Below are 23,611 nucleotides of genomic sequence, written 5' to 3'. Positions count from 1 at the left end.
TTCATCTTCTCCCTGGCAATATTTTGCTGGTGGTATTTTCTTTTCATTCACTTGTTCTCCTGTCTTTTATCCCTTTCCTATTGCAGTGATAGATCTTGTTCTGATTTTTTTTTTGTTCTGATTTTCTAAGTTTATTACTAATTTTTATGTGACAAAGTTCTAATTGTATCAGCTGCTTGCAGTAGGCTTGTGCAAGAGGGAAGAACAGGATGGTGTCATGGGCTAGCAGGACTTTTAATTGTTAGGGCATGGGTTTATGTGTATCAGTGAATTTTTATTTTTGTAAAGCTTTATGCATTTTAAATTGATACAAATACACATGTATATTTTCTCTTAAGAATTTTATAATATAGGGAAATCTCATGTCTTCCTAATCCCTCTTCCTTCCTTGTGGGAACTTCCACTATCAATCTGATGTATATTCATTCAGATATACACATATATCTCTGAAAATTAAAAATATTTATATTCATCTATATTTTACATAAACATTAAGAATAACATTATGACTATTGTATTATATTATACTTTTTAACATGATATATCTTGGAGATCAATCCATGTGAGTGTGTATAGCCCTACTTAATTTTTCATTTAAATTTTGGCTTACATAATTACTCCCCTACTGACATACGTTGAGGTTGTTTCAAATTATTCACTATTAGAAACAAGGCTATCTTGTGTATGAATACACACACAAAACTCCTAACAAAATAGCAGCAACTGAGTCCAGCAACATATTGAAAGGATTATATACCATGATCAAATAAGATTTATCCCAGGAATTCAAGGTTTAACATGTAAAAATGAGTTAATGTAATCTATATAAAAAACAATAACTACAAGATCATTTTAATAGATTCAGAGAAAGTATCTGACAAAATTTAATACTCCTTCATGATAAAAACACTCAACAAATTAATGTAAGGGAACCTTCTCAACCTGATAAACAGCACTTATAAAAAACCCACAGCTAACATAAGACTTCATGATGAAATATTTTAATGCTTTCACCCTAAAATCAGGAAGAAAGTAAGGATGTCCACTCTTGACACTTCTGTTTAGGTTTGTACTGGAAGTTTTCTCCATGTTGATTGGGCAAGAAAGATTTTTAAAAGGCATCCAAATTAGTAAGGAAGAAGTAAAAACATCTCTTTGCAGATGTCAAGATCTTATATATAGAGAAATCCTAAGGAATACACTAAAAGCTATTAAAATTGGTTTAGTAAGGTTGCAAGATATGAGATCAATATACAAAAACCAACTGCATTTCTAGGCACTAGGGTTGAACAGTTCAAAATGAAATTAAGAAAACAATTTGAATTAAATAGCATAAAAAATACTTAAGAATTACCTTCACAAAAGACGTCCAAGATTTCTACACCAAAAACTACAAAACACTGTTGAAAGATATTAAAGAAGATCTAAATAAATGGAAAGACATTCCATGTTCATGGAGAAGAATATTTAATGCTAAAGTGGGACTACTTCACAAACTGATTTACAGCTGCAACATGGTCTATATAAAAGTTCCAGCTTTTTGTTTCTGTTTTTTGCCAAAAATGAGAAGCTGATCCTGAAATTTATATGGAAATTCAAGGAACTCAGAATAGACAAAACAATACTTAAAAAGAACAAAATTGGAGAACTGATGCTTACTCATTTTAAAGTTTTCTAGTCAGCTATAGTAATGAGGATAATGTGGCATTTGGCATAAAGACAGGCTTTTAAAAAAAAAAGATTTTATTTATTTGAGAGAGAGAGAGTGTGAGGGGAAGAGCAGAGAAAGAGGGACAAGCAGACTCTACATTAAGCAGGGCTCAATCTCATGACCCTGAGATCATGACCTGAGTGGAAAGCAAGAATTGGGTGCTCAACTGACGAAACCATCCATGCACCCCAAGACAGACATGTTTATTAATGGAATATAATTGAGAATCTAGAAATAAACTCCTTATTGACTTTTTAAAAGCAAAGGTACCAAGAATATTAAATGAAGAAAGAATAGTCTTTTCAACAGTGTTGGGATAATTGGATATCCACATACATGGATAGGTGGACTCTTCTCTCAAATCATACAGAAAACCTATCCTAAAATGGATCATAAACCTAAATCTAAGACTTAAAACTATGAAAATCTTAGAAGAAAATATAAGAGTAAACTTTTTATGACCTTGGATTAGGCAATCGTTTCTTACATATGACAGCAAAAGCACAAGCAACAAAAGGGGGGTAAAAGTAGAATATATCAAAATTTAAAACTTTGTGCTTCCAAGGACACCATCAAGAGAGCAGAAAGCAAACTCACACACTGGAAGAAAACATTTGCAAGTCATTCTGATAAAGAAACCATCTAGGATATATAAAGAAAGCTTACAATTCAGTAATAAAGTGACAAATAATCCAATTTAAAAACAGGCAAAGGATTTTAATAGACATTTCTTCAAAGAAGATGGATGAATAGCCAGTGGGCACATGAAAAGATGCTCAAAATCATTAGTCATTAGGGAAATGCAAAACAGAACCACCATCAGATATTACTTCACACCTAGTGGGATGCCTATAACCAAACCAATAGACAAGAAGTCCTATAGAGAATTTGGAGCAAATGGAACCCTCATTCATTGCTAGTAGGAATGTAAAATGGTACAGGTACTTTGGAGAAGAGCTTGGCAGTGTCCCCTAAAATTAAATAGAATGACCATATGATTTACCAATTCCATTTCTAGGTATATAGCCAAGAAGAATGAAAACAGATGTCCACACAAAAACTTACATACAAATGTTCACATCAGCATTATCCATAATACCTAAAAAAAATAAAAAGGTGGAAACAACTCAAATACCCATCAAGTGATGAATGTATTTTTAAAACATGTGGTAGAACCACACAATGAAATATTATTCAGCAATAAAAAGAATGAAGCCACTGATACATGCCACAATATGGACAAACCGTGACATATTATGTGAAGTTAAAGAAGCCAGTCACAAAGGAACCACATATAGTGTGTGCTGTTTATATGAAATGTTCAGAACAGAGAAACAGACAGAGAGAGTAGTTGCTGAGGGCCAGGGTAGGAGGGAGATGGGGGATGACTGCTGACTGTGGGGTTTCTTTTTAGGATGACTGGTGATGCTTGCACAGCTTTGTGCATGTGTGACACACCCATGTTATTGCACATTTTAAATGGGCGAATTTTATGGTGTGTGGATTATATTTCAAGAGAGGTACTTTAAAAAAAAGAAATAATACTGCAGTGAACAGTGCCACGTCCTACCTGATCCGCTGTGAGAATTTCTGGGTCAAATATACATGAGTTTAAATGTTACTTGTATAGCTTAACTGCCCTCCATAACAACTTGACTAATATATGTCATCCCACACTCTATGAGGTTGTCTGTTTATTCAGACTTCTAAGTACTTGAAATCATCCATCTTCTTAACATTTGCTAATCCAATAGGTGAAAAAAAATTATATGGGAGATTTAATTTGCATTTCTCTCATCAGTGTGGGTTGGCATTTTATTACATATTGATTGGCCATTTGCACTTCCTTTTCAGTTAACTGCCTTGTTGATAAGCACTGCCCATTTTTCTACTGGCTTTTTGTTTTTATTTAATTGATCAGCAGGAATTTTAAAAGTATATCTTAGTACCTATTAACTATATTTATCAACTCAAACTCTACTTACTCAACTTATTGCAAACATTTTTTTTGTCTGTTACTTATCATTTCTTTATGATGCCCTTTATTACACGTTTTTAATTTGAGAGTCATACTTTTGAGATTTTTTTCTTTTCTGATGGCTTCTTCTCATTCTGTACTATATTTATTTTATTTTATTTTATTTTATTTATTTGACACAGAGAGAGAGCACAAGGAGGGGTAGCAGCAGAGAGAGAGGGAGAGGGAGAAGCAGTCTCCCACTGAGCTGGGAGCTGGATGTGTGGCTTGATCCCAGGAACTCTAGATCCTGACCCTAGCTAAAGGCAGACACTTAACAAATGGAGCCACTCAGGCATCTCACATTCTGTACTAGTTTTATGAATACAGTAGCATCTCAAATTTTTTTGAGAATAGTTGGTATAGATTTTTCACTTCTATTACTTGAGTGATCTTATTTTTCCCATGGGTCCTCCTTTCAGCTTTCCTTAGTCTTTCCCATTTGTGTTGCAAGCTCTTTCAGGAAGGATGCTATAAATGGGTTGTCTCTGTGAATATGGGCAGGACTGGCTGACCATCAGGACTGGGTTTCAGCTGGAGGGCAGGGAGCCGTTGTTGGGTGCTAACCACAGAAACAGCAAAATGTTTTCTGCAGGTTCTATGTCATGATGCTGGCCACCAAATATCTCCAGGTGTCTGTCCAGAAAAGACAGGGATGTACTTCCACGCCCTCTTAAAACCTTGTGACCATGGGACATACTTTGATCCTTAAAATGTGAGTGAAAGTGATGTGCACATAGGAGCTTGAAGAACATCAGGGCCTGATTTACTGTCTTCCCTTTTTCCAGCCGAGGTGCTTGTTACAGCTTCTGAACAATGAAATCTGTCAACCCCGGTCCATAAGAGGCTCAAATATGCAGACCCTCCTACCACCCATGTTGGACATGCAGCAGGAACAAGAAATAAACTTTTGTGTTAAGCCATTGAGATTTGGGAGGCTTTTGATTTGTGTCTTATTTGTTTATTGCAGCAAATCCAAGTCTATTATTCGGGTTCTATGCATGAGATGTCCTTGTTCCCCTTAAACTTCTTAATAAGTTCCTTTTCTTTTCTTTTCTTTTTTTTTTTTTAAAGTAGGTTCCATGCCCAGTGTGGAGTCCAATGTGGGGCTCAAACTCACAACTCAAGACCTGAGCTGAGATCAAGAGTGGGACACTCAACCGAATGAGCCACCCAGGCACCTCTTAATAAGTTCCTTTTCATCGTTGCTAAGGTGAGCCTGGGAAGAGTGGAAACACTTATTCTTCAGCCAGCCATCTTGGATGGAAAGTTAAGCAGTGTCTGTCAGTCTTGACAGCAAATACCTGGGTGTTGTTACCATAGATTCAGCTCCAGAAGTTTCACACATACATGTTCTACTTAATGCTTAGGGGGGATTCACAGATATAAATACAGTTTGGTCTGAGGGCAGTGGTTATCTTACTTCTGTGCCCTGATCCTGATTCCCAGGCAGGGTAACTTTAACCATATGGGGTGTGGTCCTCCAGGATGATTCCTTCCAGACACTTCCCACAGGGGATGGCATCACTGGCCTGCCCGGAGAGACTGCACACGGTCCCTGCACTGTCCAGTCCTCATAGGGGGAGGCAGGGGGCTCGTGATTGAAAACAGTTTTTTGCTCTAGCAAGGCTTTTCTACTTAAAAAGTCTGGCCACCAAAACAAAACAAAACAAAACAAACATAACATAACAAAACAAAACAATAGAACACATCTTTTAGGATTATAGCATTCAGCTTTGTACCACAAATTTTTCTTAGAGAAATTCATTCCTTCTGGGGGAGTCTGAAGAATTACTGGATTCTAGGCATACAAGACAGTAAAGTGTCAACAACGGAGACAAAATTGTTCAGGGTCACTAGAATGGGAACCTTTTCTGGGGAGGAATCTCCATTTCAACTACACAACTGACCTGGGAACAGGATCTGCTTGGGGAGCTGAATTCTTCTTGGAAAGAAGCTGCTGTTACATGGAATCTTCCTATTTTGTGACTAATAAATCTTGGTGTTAGCATGATGAGGCTGCTAGGATTAGAGGCAATGGATGCCATCTGCCAAGATCCAGATTTGTTCATTTACCACATTCCACAGCAAGGTAGTATGTTTATGACCAATGCATGGTCACCACACCTATGTTTAAACTTAACTTTGGCAAAAAAAGTAACACTGAAAAGGACCCTGTCTTCTCTCCTCTCTCAAGCATGCTGGGGGCAGAGCAGATAAGTAGTGAAGAGCTCAGGGTATACACACAATCAGGGGAGGCTCACCCTCAGGTGACCTCTGAGTAATAGGCCAGGGGAGTCACTGCCCACACGTGGGTTCTGCTAACTTTTCTAAGATATGCAGAAAACTAATGAAAGAGATAATCCCTGGGAAAAAAAGGCAGGCGTTCTGTTCATAAACCAAGGAAATCACCTCTACTTCACTGTCCTCTTTCTGATGGCCCCCTCCTTTGACCCACAGCTCAGAGCCCATGCTGAGGTTGGTGTAAAGAGTGACCAGGAATGGCAAGAGGCCCATCACCAAGTCCCAAAGTACCTTGTCATCCCTCATACCAGACGGTCCCTTATGCAGATGCCAGATACCATATATTGAATGGGCATGAAAAATCACTAAAGGGGGATGGATGTACTCTAAGAATTCACAAGATAACATCACATTTTAGGTAGGGTAGGCAAGACTTTATCTTTGGAATAATTTTCCATTCCAGTCTCTGCCATCAAGCAAGAGAAATCCAGTTAGAGGGACATGATTTTAGTTCCATGATGAAGCCATGGATAAAATTCAGTGCCTTTTGCCATCCTTCTAGGAGAACATGTCATTTTTGCTCTAAGGATGAGTTGTTCAAAGGGACATCAAGGTGATGTTGACCTGAAATCTATCTCAAGTCTTCTGAATAGTTAATATGACCGGGCTATGAACCCATTCCCCTGCAAAATAATTTTTGTCTGAATTCCCCAAGTACTTTAGATGATGATGTGGCCACACCTTTCCCTTGTTTTTTAGTAATGTTAACTTTCTTTGGAAGGAAACAATTGTGTTGGGTAGGTACCATGATGGAATACAGGTAAAACTCTGGCGAGGTGGTCTAGAACTCTTTCACGAATCTGTATCAAACATGTGAAAGGAACAACAGGTTTTTTTTGGGGGGGGGGGGGTGAGGGGAGGGGTAATTGTTTTACAGAATGCTTGGAGAGGCTTTTGTGTAAGTTTGTAGTTTTCTCTCTCTCCCCCACGCCCCCCCCCTTTTTTTTTAAAAATAAAGCTGTTTATGAGAATACTACTGTCTTTATGTTTATCCCTAAGGGTTGTTCTGGGTCTAACTGGAAAGACCTGTTTGGAAAGCCTGTGGGGTCATACTAATACCCTTGTCCAGTTCCAATGATGTGAGAGCAGTGTAGGTGGGCCAAAGCAAGGCCGTGACCTGATCTCCAGTATGAAGACCAGGAGGCTCTTATTCCCTGCCCTTTGGGAAGTCCAACTCTGTGATACTATTCCCTATGGAAGATAGTGCCCCCTGTGGCTAATTCTCTGGTGTGTCTTAGCATTTTCTGCCAAAGTGCCAGGTGTGACTGAGGAAAATGAAGATGTATCCCTGGCACATTGATACATGTTTCTGGTCTCCCAATCTCATAACCCTTTACCTTTTATAGCTTTAAAATTGGTTTTATTCCACAGTTCTTTTTGGCAATCAGTCTTAAATATCATATAGCAGTGATAAATGGCCTTAGTGTCTATCCAATGACTTCATGCACAACTCATTCCCACTGACTCTTCTCAGAACACATTCAGGCACAGAAGCGAGGAAAGAGTCCCACACCAGGCATGTCACCTCTAGTACTGTGCATGACATACAAACATCTTACATGAGAAACACTTGGGAACAGCCTTTGCCATCACGCATGTGGACACCTTCGTACAAAGATTATTCTTGACTGAGGAAAAAAAATATACTGTAAATGGCTTACATGCACATTTCAAGGAACTGATACTGTAGTTCTTAAATGCGGTGGAGAAAAGAGTCATTTTTTGTCATTATACAGGGTAAATTTCCCCACAGAACCTCCATATCCTACACCCAGGGAACAGAACTTGGCATGTCACAGAGTTTCTCAAGGTAATTATTGAATACATATGTGACTTGCAGATCTATCCACACTCAAAAGGGATAGATCCCATCACCTTTCCTTTTAAGAATTCATTATTTGAGAAGGTTCTCTTCAAGATTAAGTGCAAAGTGACTCAGAACCCATGGGGTGCTATGGGTGTTCTCCAGGGGGACTTCAGGGGCCACCAGTCACCTTTGTAGGTGCACAGAATAAAGGAGGAGCACAGAATAAAGTTAAAATAGTTATAGTGATACTTTAATGAATGAGATAGAGGCATCCTACAAAGAACTTTCAGATCACTAAATTAAAAATAAACTCAGCTCTTTCAACTCAATCAAAGGCTTGAACATGTTCAAGCCCATCCATTAGAGAAACAATACAATAGCCATTGGAGTAGATCCCTTCTGTAGCTGAGTTGCTAAGGGCCTTGGTTGTCCAAAGTCAGGAGTCAACATGCCAGGGGGGTAATAACCAGCCCACACTCAGAATGCCATATTCCCATTTGCTCTTTGTGATCCCTCAAGGACACAAGAGGGGGGCATCCTGGCATCCTGAGTGTGTGTGTGTGTGTGTGTGTGTGTGTGTGTGTAGTCTCAACCCAAACACTTAGGTGAAAAAATCCAGAAGAGTTCAGGCAAGGGTCAGAAATTCATATAATTGGGCAAAAATCCTGAATTTGATTAGTTGTTATCTCTGTGGTGTGGTATTTCTTTTTGATATTCACCCTTAAGGGTGATAAGACATTCCTCCTTCTCCCAGTCTTTCTAGCTGGGCAGAGATGAAAGTTACCTTCCTATCTAAACTGACAGGATTAGTGAATCCACCCGGCTGTACTTGGAGTCACCCAGATGTGACGTGACCTGGGGGCTTTGGTTTCTAAGTTTGGTTTTTTCTTCAGCCTGAAATAGCTTTCCTCCACCCCCACCATCAGTTCACTTCTACTCATCCTTTATGGCTCAGGGACCACCCTCATCTTTCAGCAGGCCGGGACAAGGCACCCCACCAGAATTTGAGGCCCCAGAGCACCCCCCACTGAGCAGCCTCTGCCTCACACATGGACTCAAGCTGCTTGCCTGGGGGTACCCTCCTTCTGCAGGCAGTGACCAACTTAGTGATCATTAACTTTTATTTCTGCACATCTCATACTTAAAACAGAGTAGTGTTGAATAAATGTTTACTGGGTAACCATTTGTACCTTTGCATACGTACATTCCAGAATGTCAGACCCCAATTATAGGTTTGTGTTTGATGGAACTATATTAAATAGTGATGCATTCATGTGTGAGTGAGCATTTCATGCACAGCTACAGCAAGCAGAATCCACACTGATATGAGCTTCTGCTCACAGGCCCCAAACATCAGGATTTGGAAAAAAACAGCTTCAAACTTTAAAACAAAGGTGTGACATCTGGCAACTGTTCAGAAGGACAGAACTTTTCCAGGTGGGGGAAGCTAGTGGGTGCTTATCTTTCTCTGAAGGTTTGCTAAGGCTATTGTGCCCCAGAAGCTGGCAGGAAGCACAAATATCATGAGCTAGGGTGGCAAGAGCTTGACCCTCATGAGGTTTCCAATGGCCACCTGTCCCTCCACGGGGGAGTGGCAGCCAGACCCCAGAATCCTGACCTCCCCCCCAGGAGGAAGGCTGCACATTCCTGCCACCCCCCTTTTTCCTGTGCACAGATGGGACTCAGGCACGAGGTAGGTCAGAGAAAGGAGAGAGAGAGAAAAAAAACAACAACAGGTTACTATGATTGGAAGAATGGATCTACTCATACCAAGATTAAAGGCCAACAAGTAGATTAGACTCTGGGGAAAAAAAGAGGATTTTTTTTCTTTCCCTATTGGGGTTCTCTTGGAAGTGAGCTGCTATGCAAGCAGTGGAGGTTTCCAAAGATGTGTGTAGCAGAAATGGCCTTAGTGTTCTGGTGAATTCCTCAAGGGGGCAGGAGTGGGCACAGTTGTGCTTGACCTGCCTTCCACGTAAGGGAGCAACTGTAGTCAGTTCAGTTTATTGGAGCTTAGCACAACATTTGATTTAAATAAAGGGTTCTAGTGCTTCTTCTTATTATTTTTTTTAATCAGTAGTAACACTTGCCAACTGCAGAGGTTTTATTCCTAGCTGCCCTTGCTGGCATAACAGACAAGGTCAAAGTCTCGCTGCAAACTGGAGCTAAGGGTCCCAATAGAGAAAGTGGCCTCAGACATGTCAAAACAAATAGAAATCACCCAAGTTCCAGAGCAGTGTTGTTTGAGAACTTTTTTTTTCAACATTAAAAAAAAAAAGTTTATCCATGAGAGACACACACAGAGAGGCAGAGACATAGGGAGAGGGAGAAGTAGGCTCCCTGTGGGGGCCTGATGTGGGACTCAATCCCAGGACCCAGGATCACAACTTGAGCCAAAGGTCGACGCTCAACCACTGAGACACCCAGGTGTCCCAACTGAGAACTTTCTGTGGGGATGGAAATGTTCTCTCTGTGGGCTGTCTTGCACAGGAGCCCCTTGCCACATGTGGCAATGGAGCACTAGAGATTGGAGCACTAAGGGCTGAATTTTTAAGTTTAATTTTAACTATAATTAAAATTTGAATAGACTAAAGTGGCCCGTGGATACTGTCCTGGAGGATGCAGCTTCTGAGGGCACTTTTCCCCCAAACTGACTGGTTCTAGCATGATCTTCAGTTTACCTCAGGAGCCACACAGCAGGCACAGATTCTCACATGATTCTCCTATTTCATATGCTGAGCACCTGTTTTTAAAAACCAGAAACCTGGCCTCAAATGTAATTTTTAAGCATAATTTTAAAATTAAGTTTTGTGCTTGCATTTGCCTCTAGTTTTGCTTTCACCAGCTCCTGCAAAATGCTTGTGCGATAGGTTGCCCTTTCTGCAGGGTATTGAGAAGGAATGTTTCCTCCAGATCAGTTCTTCCATCCACCTGGAGAAATGGGGGTCTGTATAGACTTCTCTCCGTCTCATTCTCAGAAGCCTGTTCTGTGGGATTTTGTTCTCCTGTGAGGGTAAAACTGAACTGAAAAGCTTCTATCCAAAGCAATCATTCAAATTAGAATAGAGGCCTCTCAGCTCAGCTCCATCCAACAAACTACCTTGGCAATGTCGCTCTTGGTGATGTGGGGTGAGGGACCACACAAATAGGTTTCTAGAAGAGCTCTCTCCCCATATGACTTGCCTGCCTCCTGCTCCCCTCATTATGTATCAACCCAGATACTTCCCTCGATGTCAAAAGCTGGTGTCCTCCAGGACAAGAGATCAGAACCCATCTCCCATCTCTGGTCAAGGAAGCCGACAGCTGTGTAGGAGGCTCAAGCAGAAAGACTTAAAAAGACCATCAGCTGGGGACACCTGGGTGGCTTGGGCCTGCCTTCGGCCCAGGGAGTGATTCTGGGGCCTGGGATTGAATCCCACATCGGGGTCCCTGCATGGAGCCTGCTTCTCCCTCTGCCTGTGTCTCTGCCTCTCTCTCTGTATCTCTCATGAATAAATAAATAAAATCTTAAAAAAAAAAAAAAGACCATCAGTTGATCAGTTGAATGTTATGGACCTCTAAGCACAGCGTTGGGGGAGGTCTACATTTGGGAAACAGCAGACTCCCTGACTTTGCATTCACGGTCGGTGGAAGCCACTCTCAGACTTCCTGGAACAGAAGGCTTCATGCACATTTTAGGAATGTGTGTAAATGCCATCCTACTTTAAGTGACAGAAAAGTCAGAACAAACCTCTTCCTCTATAGGTAAAATGTCCTGGCAAGGTGTTGCATCAGAAGATGGGCTGGTACGAAGCTTCAGGGGAGCTGGTTGGGCAGGCAGTACCACTGAGCTCCACAGGCAAACTATTCACCTCTAGGAACCTCATGATATTCTGGCAAGAATGTTTCCTCTTTGCCTTTCAGCAAGCATAACACTGAAGTGCTGGGTCACCTATCTATTACCGACTAGCTCTTAATGATGAAAGCATATGATCCTTGGCTTTGGGCAAAGGAAATAAAAAATATAAACACCCACAGGCTGTCCTGCAGCTGCAGTATCCCCTTGAGTCTCCCTCTCGCTTGTCCTCCAGGAGTGGTCAGGGATCCCTTTCCCTTGTGCTTCGCACTCACCTGTACCCCGAGAGTGGCTGAAGTCGCCCTTCACCACGCGGCAGGTCTTGCCGTCCCCGCTGCAGACCCCACACCGGTCTTCCTTGGCCGCAGACCCGATGATGCCATCACAGCCAATTTTCTGAATGACCAAAGGGCTGGGTTATTCTGGGTGTAAGACTCAGAGGCATTTTTCAAAGCAAATCTCCACAGGGATGACTTGTCCAATGGGCCCAGCAGGTGTTGGTACCTAGGGCCCACCATCCTTTCAGAGGTCCAAGAAAATATTTTAATTTAAAATCAGAAGAGAAAAAAATGAATCGAGCTTATACCATATCTGTCTTTACACCCACGTAGTTGTCAGATATATTTTTTTATTATTTGTTACAGTGGAGGAGGCCCATGAAGGCAAAAAAGGCACTCCTGCTGAGGCCTGAAGCCTGGCCCTTCTAGTGCTACCTGAGGCAGAGGCCAGGCCTCTGCCTCCCTTACAGCTTCCATTGCGGCCACAACTTCACAGGACTCACACTTCCCTTGGGGCTGCACAGGATACCTCTATCTTGGTTGGAACAAACAGCAGAACAGTGTGCAGAAACCATACTGACTTTTCTGTTGAGGTCAGGAGGCCCAGAGCTCATTCAGACATGGCTGGGAATGGGCCCCCATTTCTCCATTGAGACCTCTCCCAGGAGGACCCCTATCTCCCAAATCTTTCAAAAAGGCATGTGTGAGGTCAGAGAAGAGTAACTTGACCCTGAGTGGCTCTGGGCAGCATAGCCTAAATCAGTTCAGGAAAAGTGGGAAAAAGTTGTGAACTCCTGTTTTTCCTTCCAAAAAGAAAAAAAAATGAGAATTTTATATTCTGCAAAATAACATAGCCTTATATTATGGTGAGCACTGAGTATTTAATTGCTGAAGTTAAGCTGCTCAAACTCCCCTCTCCACTTTTCCTCCTGAAGTGAGTAGTTCCAGAACAAGACTCAGTTCCCCCATTGCCCTGCATTAGGGATTGGTACTTCAGGCCGTAGAGGAGTCAACAGCCAAATAAGTCAGGCCATGGTGATTTTGCTCCTTCCCATGATTTTGGATGGGTGCTAGCAAGATGCTTCCCTCCCTGCCCTCCACTGAAACAGGGCAGGGTGTGGAGCACTTCAATGAATCCTCTGCTTTATGATGGCAGGTTTTTTTTTTTTTTAAAGATTTATTTATTAGAGAGTGAGTGAGCATGCACATTAAGTGGGGGAAGGGGCAGCAGGGGGGACTCTCAAGCAGACTCCTCGATGAACATGGAGCATGATGCAAGGCTCGATCCCATGACCCATGAGATCATGACCTGAACTGAAACCAAGAGTGGGACGCTTAACTGACTGAGCCCCCAGATGCCCTTGGCACTGGTTTTTCAAAAGGAGTATGCATCCACCTCTCCAGGAGGACTATCAAAACAGACTGCTGGATCCCATGCCCAGAGTTTCTGACCTAGTAGGTCTGGCTGGGCCTGAGAATGTGAATTTCTAACAAGTTTTCCCACGACACTGCTGCTGCTGCTGGTCAGGACCACACTCGGGGAACCACTGCCTTCTGAGATGTTCTATGAAGAGTAAAGGGGTGCTCTACCTCAGCAACAGTCCCAAATTCTCATCCTTAGATCCTTTCATTTCCTTAGGGAAGAATTACGGGAAACTTACTGTTGTGTGTCCAAACATAACTGCATATGTTTCAGTAAAGACCTGAAGATAGGCTTTTTTGCAATGGGTTTGCTGCCAGAACACAGGTGTCATGAATACCACTACTAAACCTAAACCAAAATGGGCAAGGAAAAGACTCACATTGACATTATCGTCATTGGACATGTAGATTCGGGCAAGTCTACCACTACTGGCCATCTCATCTACAAATGTGGTGGGATCAACAAAAGAACTATCAAAAAATTTGAGAAGGAGGCTGCTGAGATGGGAAAAGGCTCCTTCAATATGCCAAGTTGGGTCTTGGATAAACTGAAAGCTGACCGTGAACATGGTATCACCATTGGTATTTCCGTGTGGAAATTCGAGACCAGCAAGTATTATGTGACCATCACTGATGCCCCAGGACACAGAGGTTTTATCAAAAACATGATTACAGGCACATCTCAGGCTGACTGTGCTGTCCTGATTGTTGCTGCTGCTGTTGGTGAATTTGAAGCAGGTATCTTCAAGAATGGGCAGACCCGTGAGCATGCCCTTCTGGCTTATGGGTGTGAAACAACTAATTGTTGGTGTTAACAAAATGGATTCCACTGAGCCACTCTGCAGCCAGAAGAGATACAAGGAAATTGTTAAGGAAGTCAGCACCTACTTTAAGAAAATTGACTACAGTTCCCACACAGTAGCATTTGTGCCAATTTCTGGTTGGAATGGTGACAACATGCTGGAGCCAAGTGCTAACACGCCTTGGTTCAAGGGATGGAAAGTCACCCGTAAAGATGGGAATGCCAGTGGAACCACAGTGCTTGAAGCTCTGGCTTGCATTCTATCACCAACTCATCCAACTGTTAAGCCCCTTGCATCTGCCTCTCCAGGATGTCTACAAAATTGGTGGTATGGGTACTGTACCAGGGGGTCGAGTGGAGACTGGTGTTCTTAAGCCTGGCATGGTGGTCACCTTTGCTCCGGTCAACGTTACAACTGAAGTAAAGTCTGTTGAAATGCACCATGAAGTTTTGGTGAGGCTCTTCCTGGGGACAATGTGGGCTTCAATGTCAAGAACGTATCTGTCAAAGATGTTCACCGTGGCAATGTGGCTGGTGACAGCAAAAATGACCCACCAATGGAAGCAGCTGGCTTCACAGCTCAGGTGATTATCCTGAACCATCCAGGCCAAATCAGTGCTGGATATGCACCTGTGCTGGATTGTCACACAGCTCATATTGCTTGCAAGTTTGCTGAGCTGAAGGAGAAGATAGATCGTCGTTTTGGAAAAAAGCTGGAAGATGGTCCCAAGTTCTTGAAATCTGGGGATGCTGCCATTGTTGATATGGTTCCTGGCAAACATATGTGTTGAGAGCTTCTCTATCCTCCTCTGGGCCGTTTTGCTGTTCATGACATGAGACAGTTGCTGTGGGTGTCATCAAAGCAATGGACAAGAAGGCAGCTGGAGCTGGCAAAGTCACCAAGTCTGCCCAGGAAGCTCAGAAGGCTAAATGGATATTATCCCCAATACCTGCCACCCCAGTCTTAATCAGCGGTGGAAGAACAGTCTCAGAGCTGTTTGTGTTAATTGGCCATTTAAGTTTAATAGTAAAAGACCAATTAATGATAGCAATGCATCGTAAAACCTTCGGAAGGAAAGGAGAATATTTTGTGGCCCATTTGTTTTCTTTGTATGTGTCAGTTTTAAGTTATTAGTTTTTAAAATCAGTACTTTTTAATGGAAACAGCTTGACCAAAAATCTGTCACAGAATTTTGAGACCCATTAAAACAAAAGTTTAATGAGAGAGAAAACAAACAAACAAACAAACAAACAAACAAAAAACACCTGAAGATATACTAAGTGTTGAGCAAGGTTAGTCCAAAAAATGGCCATTAAGAAACTGAAAAAGAGCAGCCTTTGGGGGGAAAAAAAAACCCCACAACACAACACAACACAACAAAAACAAACAACAAAACCAGGAAAGTTAGTGTGTTCAAAGTAGTAGAAAGACAGGTCAAGGGCAAGACTGGGGGCCCTAGCAGCTAGAGGCCAGGCAAGGAACAAATGCAGGCAAGTGGACTTGAAGGAGCTGGGGAGACTTAGGCGACATATGGAGATTCAGATGGTAACCAGCACAGACTGTAACCTTGCCTGGGCGGGACACCCAAGAGTGGCCTGGAGGTAGACCAGCTGCTGCAGGGCACCTGGAAGCTAGAGCATGTTGCAGGAGTTGCCTAGATTCAGGATCTGGACTGTTGGCTGATTGCTGTCAAGTTGCCTGATAGAAAATGATGCAGGCTAAGAATTCAAGGCAGCCAAGACCCAAAATCTTGCTTGACCAGTATGCTCAGCAAAGGCCCTGCCACCAAATCTGTGGGGCTGCACATGTATGTGCTGCCCATCTATATTGCTCCTTTGTGTTTAAAGCTCCAGCTGGTTTCTGGCTCCCAAACACTGGCCTCTTTCATGTCACCCTGACGTGACTCTATATGTGGCTTTCCCATCTCTCTGGTGCTTTCAGCTCTAGACTCTTCCTACATGGGTGGGCTTCCTACTGTCTTTTAACCACACTCCCACTCAGCAATAATGGGTCTCTGGCTTGGCTACCCACTATCTGAATGGTTTCTCAGCTTCTTGATTAAATACTTTCTAGATATTCTAAACTAACACCCACTCTGTCCAGACAACTGCCCATCCTAGCCCCACTGATGGCATCTGATGAATCTGAGGCCACACAGCAGGCCATCTGGCAGGGTCAGGAGCAGTCCCTCACCTCTTGCTTCCCAATCCTGGGCCGGCTGGGTATCTCCCCTGATTATCCTCAGCCAAAGGGTGGGGTCACTGGGAGAACTTCTGGAGAGGGTGAGGCTTCTTCTGAAAGCATGCTGGGTTTGCAAGAATGTAGAAATCTTCAGAATAAAGAAGCTAAAGAAACAGGAGAGACACCACCTATGAGGTAGAGATCTGTGCTAGGATTTCAAAAGCCATCTGCAGTCTGACTAGGAGATCAGGACAAGGAGAAAAGCATGTCTTTGCAATCTGCCAGAGCAGGAATTCACCCAGGAGCAGGAAGGACAGGCATGGGGGGTACTTTAGGGAGGAACAGGACAGGGACTCATTGGGAGGAAGAGTCCTTAGGAGGGTACATACTTTCCTTGATGAGAAAAACACTTCTCCTCAAGGGTTCCCTGCAAGAAGGACCTTGGTGGGAAACAGACAAGTATGAGAAAAGGTCATGGCTTAACGAGCTCATGCAAAGCACCTACATAGCCAGACCAGCACTAGGTGCCTTCATGGCTGATCCTGGAGGAGATGCTGTTGCCCCAGACAAGCAGATGTTTACAGGCAAGCCCAGGGGGGCCCATACTCATCAACATCTATTCCTCTCAAGAGGCCAAATATAGCATCTAAAGAGTGTGGGCTCATATCTGGATCTGAGACACTGGGGGATCCTTTCTGAAACTGGATCCTTTCTGAAAACTGCTTATTTTTTGGTTGGTAATGAGGGTTAAAATTAGTCTATGAAGATGGTATGCCCTTTCAGACAAAGTCTTGCTCTGTGTGCTCTGGAAAGCCTAAAGGGAACAAGTCCCCCCAGTCTGACCAGCATTGGTCAATTTCTAGGGTGGGCAGAAGATCTCCCAGGCCCACAGACAAAGGATCACCTGGGGTGGTAGTTCTCCAACTCCCGCATTCGGGAATCATCTAAAGGGTTGGGCAGGTCACTCATTGCTGGGATGGAGCCCAAGGATTTGTTATCTCCAATGAGCTCCGAGGTAATGCTAGGGGCCCAAGTCACATTGGGAGACCACTGTCCTAGGTTTGGAGCTCAGAGATAGAGACCCTCAGGGAGATAGCCATTACTGTCATATGCCAAGCCATCTGTTTCCCGAGGGGGCAGTATATGCCTAATACCCTCCACCTGGAAGAGCGCTAAGCATGAGTTCCCACTGGGGAAGTAACCCCTGTTGCCTCCATCCTCTGAGCTAAAGCAGTTCTGGGCTGAGGCATCCTGGAGCCCAGGAGAAGTGCAAGGGACAACAGGCTGGCTCCCCTCTACTCTCAGGAAGCAGAGCCCCCTTACAATGTGGTAAATGATCCATGGGATGCTCCATCATGATAGAATGTCTAGTTGTAAAACCCAAAATGCCCTCAAGTGAGGGCCTCACAGATCACCCGGATGCTGTTTAGTCCTCTACTCATGGGCAGTTACACTTCTACACCTCTCCACCAAGGAAAAGAAACTCAGATCTGGAGCCTTCCATAGCCTTGCTTCATTCCAAGGACTTGGAAGATACCTGCCACGCCACTGAGAGTCTTCCTCAGCTATAATCCCTCTCAACCTATGACACCATTTTCTTCTCCACATAGACCAGTTCTTGGAATGACCATGTTTGTGAGTTTGTGTTTCTCCTCTGTATACTGCATGGGTACAGGGACCTCTTTGGGGTGGGTCACCACTGAAAGTCTAGCACATAGAATGTGCTCAATAAATCTTTGATGAATAAATCAAGTTCCACCCTATGTACCTTCTGCTGTGACTAAACCAAATCTCACTGGCTTTCAATCATGACTTTGCCTTCGGTTATTAAGGTCTCCCATGAATGTCTCATTTTCAAGACAGATTGTAAGCACATGGAGGACACTGTCTTACAATTCTTTGTGCTCTTGTCCCCCAGGTCTAGACACAATGCCCACCATGATATGAAGCACATCAGAGGTGTTCACTAAATGCATAAGAACGATGGTCTCTTGCCAAGCTGGGCCTCAGGCTGGGAGCAGGAGACTATTTTCAGAGTGGGCCCTCTGCCTGCCTCTCTTCTGTGCCCCAAACCTGCCAGCAACTGCTCCCCAGTTGTGAAGGCTATTCTTTCATATAGGTTTGGATGGTCTTTGTTGTTTTGTTTTTTCTTGTGGCCAGGAGGAGAAGCACTTGCTTTCTTCAACTTCACAGCAATCTTCTAACTACGCCTTATTCTCTTCTGTTGGAGGGATGCCACTGACTTCTTGTTTTAATTTTAACTGAAGGCTTTTAGGCCAGTACCACAGCACCCAGCCTGGCATTTCTTGGGCTCCTGGGTTAGCTGCATCAACTCTTGCTGTGCTTGTTGTCTTCTTTTTGATTTTACCTTTATTTTGCTAAACCACATATAATTTCTTCAGAACAGATGCATGGAAAGGAAACTAAAATTTCTGAGTTATTCTGCATCTCAAAATTACTTTATTTTATCCCTGTGCTTGATTGATAATTTGCTGCAGAGAATTCTATGATTATCCCAATTTTGTGCCAGGGTTGGTTTCTCTGTTTTTCTTGGTCTTTCTTGCTCTTGTTGCTGGTTTTCTTCAAATAGCTGATGATCTCTGGTTGACCACTCATATTTGAGATTGAGGCACCAAAAGGTAGACTGAGGGGGCTCTATATTTGGGGATGGGAGGTGTTGTGTGGTAGGCTTCCATTTGGAACTGGTAGGGAGAAAACTGGAGTCCACTCCCCAACCCAGGAAGGTAAGTACTATGCACAAGTTCTGAGATCACACACCTGCTCCAGCTGCCTTTGAAGAGTTGATCACACAACTTTGGTACTCTGATCACACAACTGTGATACTTTGCGAGATAATCACCCAGCAGCCTGTAAAGCTCCAAGTGCAGGGCCAGCCATGTGGTTTCTTTGTCTCCTCTTCAGTTTCAGTCAACACCTCACTCTCGCCCTCTGTTCCCAAGTCTTAGATGCCCTCAAGCATTCTGTTCCAACTCTCTACTTGTTATGGTTCTGGCATCTGCTGATTTGTTCCCTCAGTGGAACTTCCATCCACTTCCACTTGCCAGAAAGAGGTGGTGTCTTTCTTTTATCACAGGGCGGCCTCTGCTTCTCTTCGGCATCATGGTTTGTGCTATCCTACCTTTACCATCAGTTTAGTAGAGTCCTGTCATGGGAAAGGAGCATGTGTGAGGCTCCATCTATTGGCTTAATCCAGAAGTTGCTGAGGGAAGTTGATCAGATAGAAGAAGTGCAGGCAATGACTTCAGAGTTTTAGGCACTGCTGTTAGTGAAGGTTCGTCACCAACAGTCACACATTTCAGAGATGCCAACTGCAGGGTCATGATGTGGGGAGAAGCAGCAACCAGGAGGGTTTTGTTGAAATACAGGCCCAAGCATGAAATCCTGGTACATTTTCCTGCATGCTTGTTACCCTCTTTACACAGGGGGACTCTGAGGCCAGAGTCTTATAATTCTTCTAGGTTTCGCCAGTAATTCTACTTGCTGAATGGACCACTGTACACAAAGTGGGAGGCTAATAAATCCTGGACAATGAAAATAGTCCATTGAAATGGTATCCAGGTTCCAGAGTCACTGAAGTTCTAAGAGCAAATGACCCATCCACCTATGCATCCACTCAATGTGTTTCTGTGTTCAATCTGTTTCCCCAGCTGCTGGGGGAACAAAGATAGTTGGACACAATCCCTCCCACAAGCTTATGGGACCTCAAGGTCTTTTGGTGTTCATCAAGCCCAAGATATGTACACACAAGTTAGGATCTCAAAGAAGTGGGACCTTAATTGGAATATAATGCCTACAAGTGTACACAAGTTAGTGAGGCCTTACAGAAAAGCCAAGTGTAGTGGGTCTCAGGTATCTGAGATCTCAGATCTGTCAGTTTGACTCACCCACTGAAACTCAGTAGCTGTGAGGCAGAGTCACACATTAGAAACATATTAACTTGATTTCTTTGCCTCACAGGCCAACAGTAGGAATTGCGAATGATGGAACTCCTGATTTATACAGACTTGCTGAAAAACAGACAATGTTTGTGTTTCTTTCCCCAACTCACTCCCACTTTTATGAGCACTGTTAAGTTTCATTTCAGCATGTTAAATAATTTGTGACTCACTGAAATGAAACTTAACTCAGTCCTCGTAAAAATAGAATAAAATGGCATTTCCATGTTTCATGTTATGGTTTGAATCAGCCTGCTATTTGGAGCTTAATGGAATCTGCTCAAAATGCCATTTGGGAGCCTCTCGTCCCCTCCATTCCCTACCAACTAGTCACTGCTTCTCAAAATTTCCCAGAACTCCTCTGCCACCCCAAAATAGCAAAATTTATAGCTGAAGGGAACAGAGGAAAAAGCTAGTAAGTGAACCATGGCAATATTTCTGTAAGCACTGTCTTACACAAAATATGGATGATCTCTACCTTTTATCCATTATAATCAGATAATAGTATTGATGAATAAGTACAGATCCTCTGTTTACTAAATTCCTGAGATTTTTTTTTACTACTATTCTTCTCTTTAACCAATTTTCCTTGCCTTACTCATTCACAAGTACCATAAGAATCCAGAATATTCTACTTGGGCAATTACTGTAACTAGGCATCAATACTGTACTTATACTTAATTTCTAATACTCTTTTTTATTTTTAAAAAGATGTTACTTAGGGATCCCTGGGTGGCGCAGTGGTTTGGCGCCTGCCTTTGGCCCAGGGCGCGATCCTGGAGACCCGGGATCGAATCCCACGTCGGGCTCCCGGTGCATGGAGCCTGCTTCTCCCTCTGCCTGTGTCTCTGCCTCTCTCTCTCTCTCTGTGACTATCATAAATAAATAAAAAAAAAATTAAAAAAAAAAGATGTTACTTATTCTAGAGAGAGCAAGAGAGAGAGAGTGAGGGAAAGAGTGGGGGAGAATATGCAAGCACATGTGCAGGGGCAGAGGGAGAGGGGGGGGGAAAGTCTTAAGCAGACTCTGCACTGAGTGTGGAGCCCAACACATGGAGCTTGATCTCATGACGCTGAGATCATGACCTAAGTCAAACACTCAACCAACTCTCCTCTTCCCCACATGCCCCTAATTTCTCATACTCTATTCAACAATGTTCAACTTCATTATAAAACTTCTTTAACTGTGACTTTACTAAGTTGGATTCTTGTGAGAATTGAATTCACAATGGGCTGAACATAACCTCTATGGTTTTTCTCTGAGGATTAAGAATTGTCAGAAAAATTACAGGCGGTATTTTTAAGTTCTTTCAGAAAGTGAGTAGTTTCTCAGGGACTTAATCTCGTGAGGTGCTTCCAGGTACATGCTGCCACCCGCTACCAGGATGATGGGCTTTCTGCGAGGATTGGTAGGCTGCCTGGAGGAGCTGGTAACTGAGACACATCCATACAAAGGAGATGGTACTTCTGAGACCAACAAGGGGTAGGGCAAGGCTCTGATGAGCATGAGCCTACCCACCTACCACAAAACATCATGAGAGGGGCACTGTCTGCACCTGGGTGCCCCAGTGCTCCTGTGTTGAGGGGTGGTGGTTGGTTAGGCTAGTCTCACCGCAGGGGTCAGTAAATGCAATGACCATGATGGTGGTGAAGGCATCTGAGATAGACTAGGGGGTAGGCATGGATGGGGTGGCATTCAGGACTGGGAAGGCAACTGTACCCGTCACATCCAAGTGCAGGGCAAGTGCACCATCACATCTAAGCGCAGGGCAGGCTCTGTCTCAAAGGTGCCAGACGACCAAAGACTTCAGGTTATTAAAGACCCTGAGAGGCATCTCATCCATATTGTTCTCACTGAAAAACTGGCTATTTTGCTGTCATGGCACAGGGAAGATTCCCTAATTGACAAGCGTGTGGTTGGTTCCAAGGTCATAGAAAGGGCCCATTGGCACTGGTCACTTAGAGCTGAAATCATGTCTGGCCACTTAATACTGACCCTGCTGGCCAGAAAATTTCAGGATTCTTAGAAATGCCTGCATGCTGGCAAGAACATTGCAAAAGACGCTGGCAAAAGCCCAGAGGTGGCTCAGATGGTGCTGCTCTAAAGGGTACAAGTGCTTTTACTTGGAAAACTGTCACTAAAGAAATGTTCATCATTGTGCTGTAGCAAGGTCTGTTTAAGTGAATAACTTAGGAAAGAAAAACCGCCTGCACTTGACTTGCTAATAGGTTTGCAGAGAAATGCTGGCAATTCCTCATTTCAGTGACAATGATAAGACCTGTGTTCACACCGCTCCAGGCCCTGCACATTCTCCACAACTATAGCACAACCCCGAGGGCCCAGCTCCATTACCGTCACTGCTTCCTTCCCATAAGGATGCCTTGCCAAGACGCTTGGGCACCCAGTGCCTATCACACACACACACACACACACACACACACATATATCTGAATTGATAACAAAGCCAGGCAATGCTAAAGGAGTCTGGATATTGTCAAGCTTTTTCAGGAAAAATCCCAGGTTGGGACTAGTTTGCGCTTCGCAGGGGGAAAAAAATCTACTAGGGTTGAAATGGCCACAGGCACCGCCCTAGAAGTTGTGTTTGTGTCTGTGTATTTCTGCCTTCCTCTCTTTTACTCCATCTGTCTTCATTGATTCACCAAAACGTTGCCCTTGGCCAGGTGTTGGGAAATAGAACAAACAGGATGTACTACCTTTTGGGGTCAGTGGGTCCCAGGCCTGGAGGCAGGTTTCTGGCACTAGCGTTGTTAAGGGGAATGACAGTTTCTCTCCCCTGTGATCCTTGGAATTTACAATTTTTCAAATGTCTTTAATATTTCCATGAAACAGAGCATCAGAGATGGGTGTTGACTTTGGGAGGTGTGGGCACCCCAAAGCATCAGTAGTCACATAGCTCCTGAGACACAGCTTCTCTTTCCCTAGCAAAATGAGAAGGTCCCTCAGGGGCCCTTGGTGACTAGATTCCTTGCTTACTCTCATGCTGCAGGTGCTGGTCCATGGAGGCCAAACAAGGTAAAGTGAAAATTGGAAGCAAGACCTGGTTTTCCTTTTTGTGCCAAGTGCATAGCACTCCTGCTATTCATCTGCTGGCTTAGGACTCTGGGAGCAATTGCCTCTTCCAGCTCTTTTTGGGCTCACCTGCTGAGGACATGGCTGAGGGAGCCTGCCCTCAACCATGAAGGTAGCATGTGTCCATGGCTAAGGGAGAGGACTCTTCTCATGATAGGTGGGGATCAAACTAGGTCTTCAGGAAATACGGCACATGTAGCATAATGG

General features: G+C 43.5%; 1 protein-coding gene across 3 annotated transcripts in view; it reads right to left on the bottom strand.

Annotated features, from left to right (window-relative positions):
* The window catches only part of ADAMTS17 (ADAM metallopeptidase with thrombospondin type 1 motif 17), a 318,441-nt gene that overhangs the window by 82,474 nt on the left and 212,356 nt on the right, over nucleotides 1-23,611 (bottom strand). For all 3 annotated transcript variants that reach the window (XM_041753209.1, XM_041753210.1, XM_041753211.1), the window contains exon 15: nucleotides 11,950-12,070. In XM_041753209.1, coding sequence (XP_041609143.1) covers nucleotides 11,950-12,070 — 121 coding nt within the window. The remainder of the gene's footprint in view (nucleotides 1-11,949; nucleotides 12,071-23,611) is intronic.

Source organism: Vulpes lagopus, chromosome 4 (assembly GCF_018345385.1).
Source record: "Vulpes lagopus strain Blue_001 chromosome 4, ASM1834538v1, whole genome shotgun sequence".
Classification (NCBI taxonomy): domain Eukaryota; kingdom Metazoa; phylum Chordata; class Mammalia; order Carnivora; family Canidae; genus Vulpes; species Vulpes lagopus.
The sequence above is the reverse complement of the archived record's forward strand: the minus strand, read 5'-3'. Positions and strand labels throughout refer to the sequence as shown.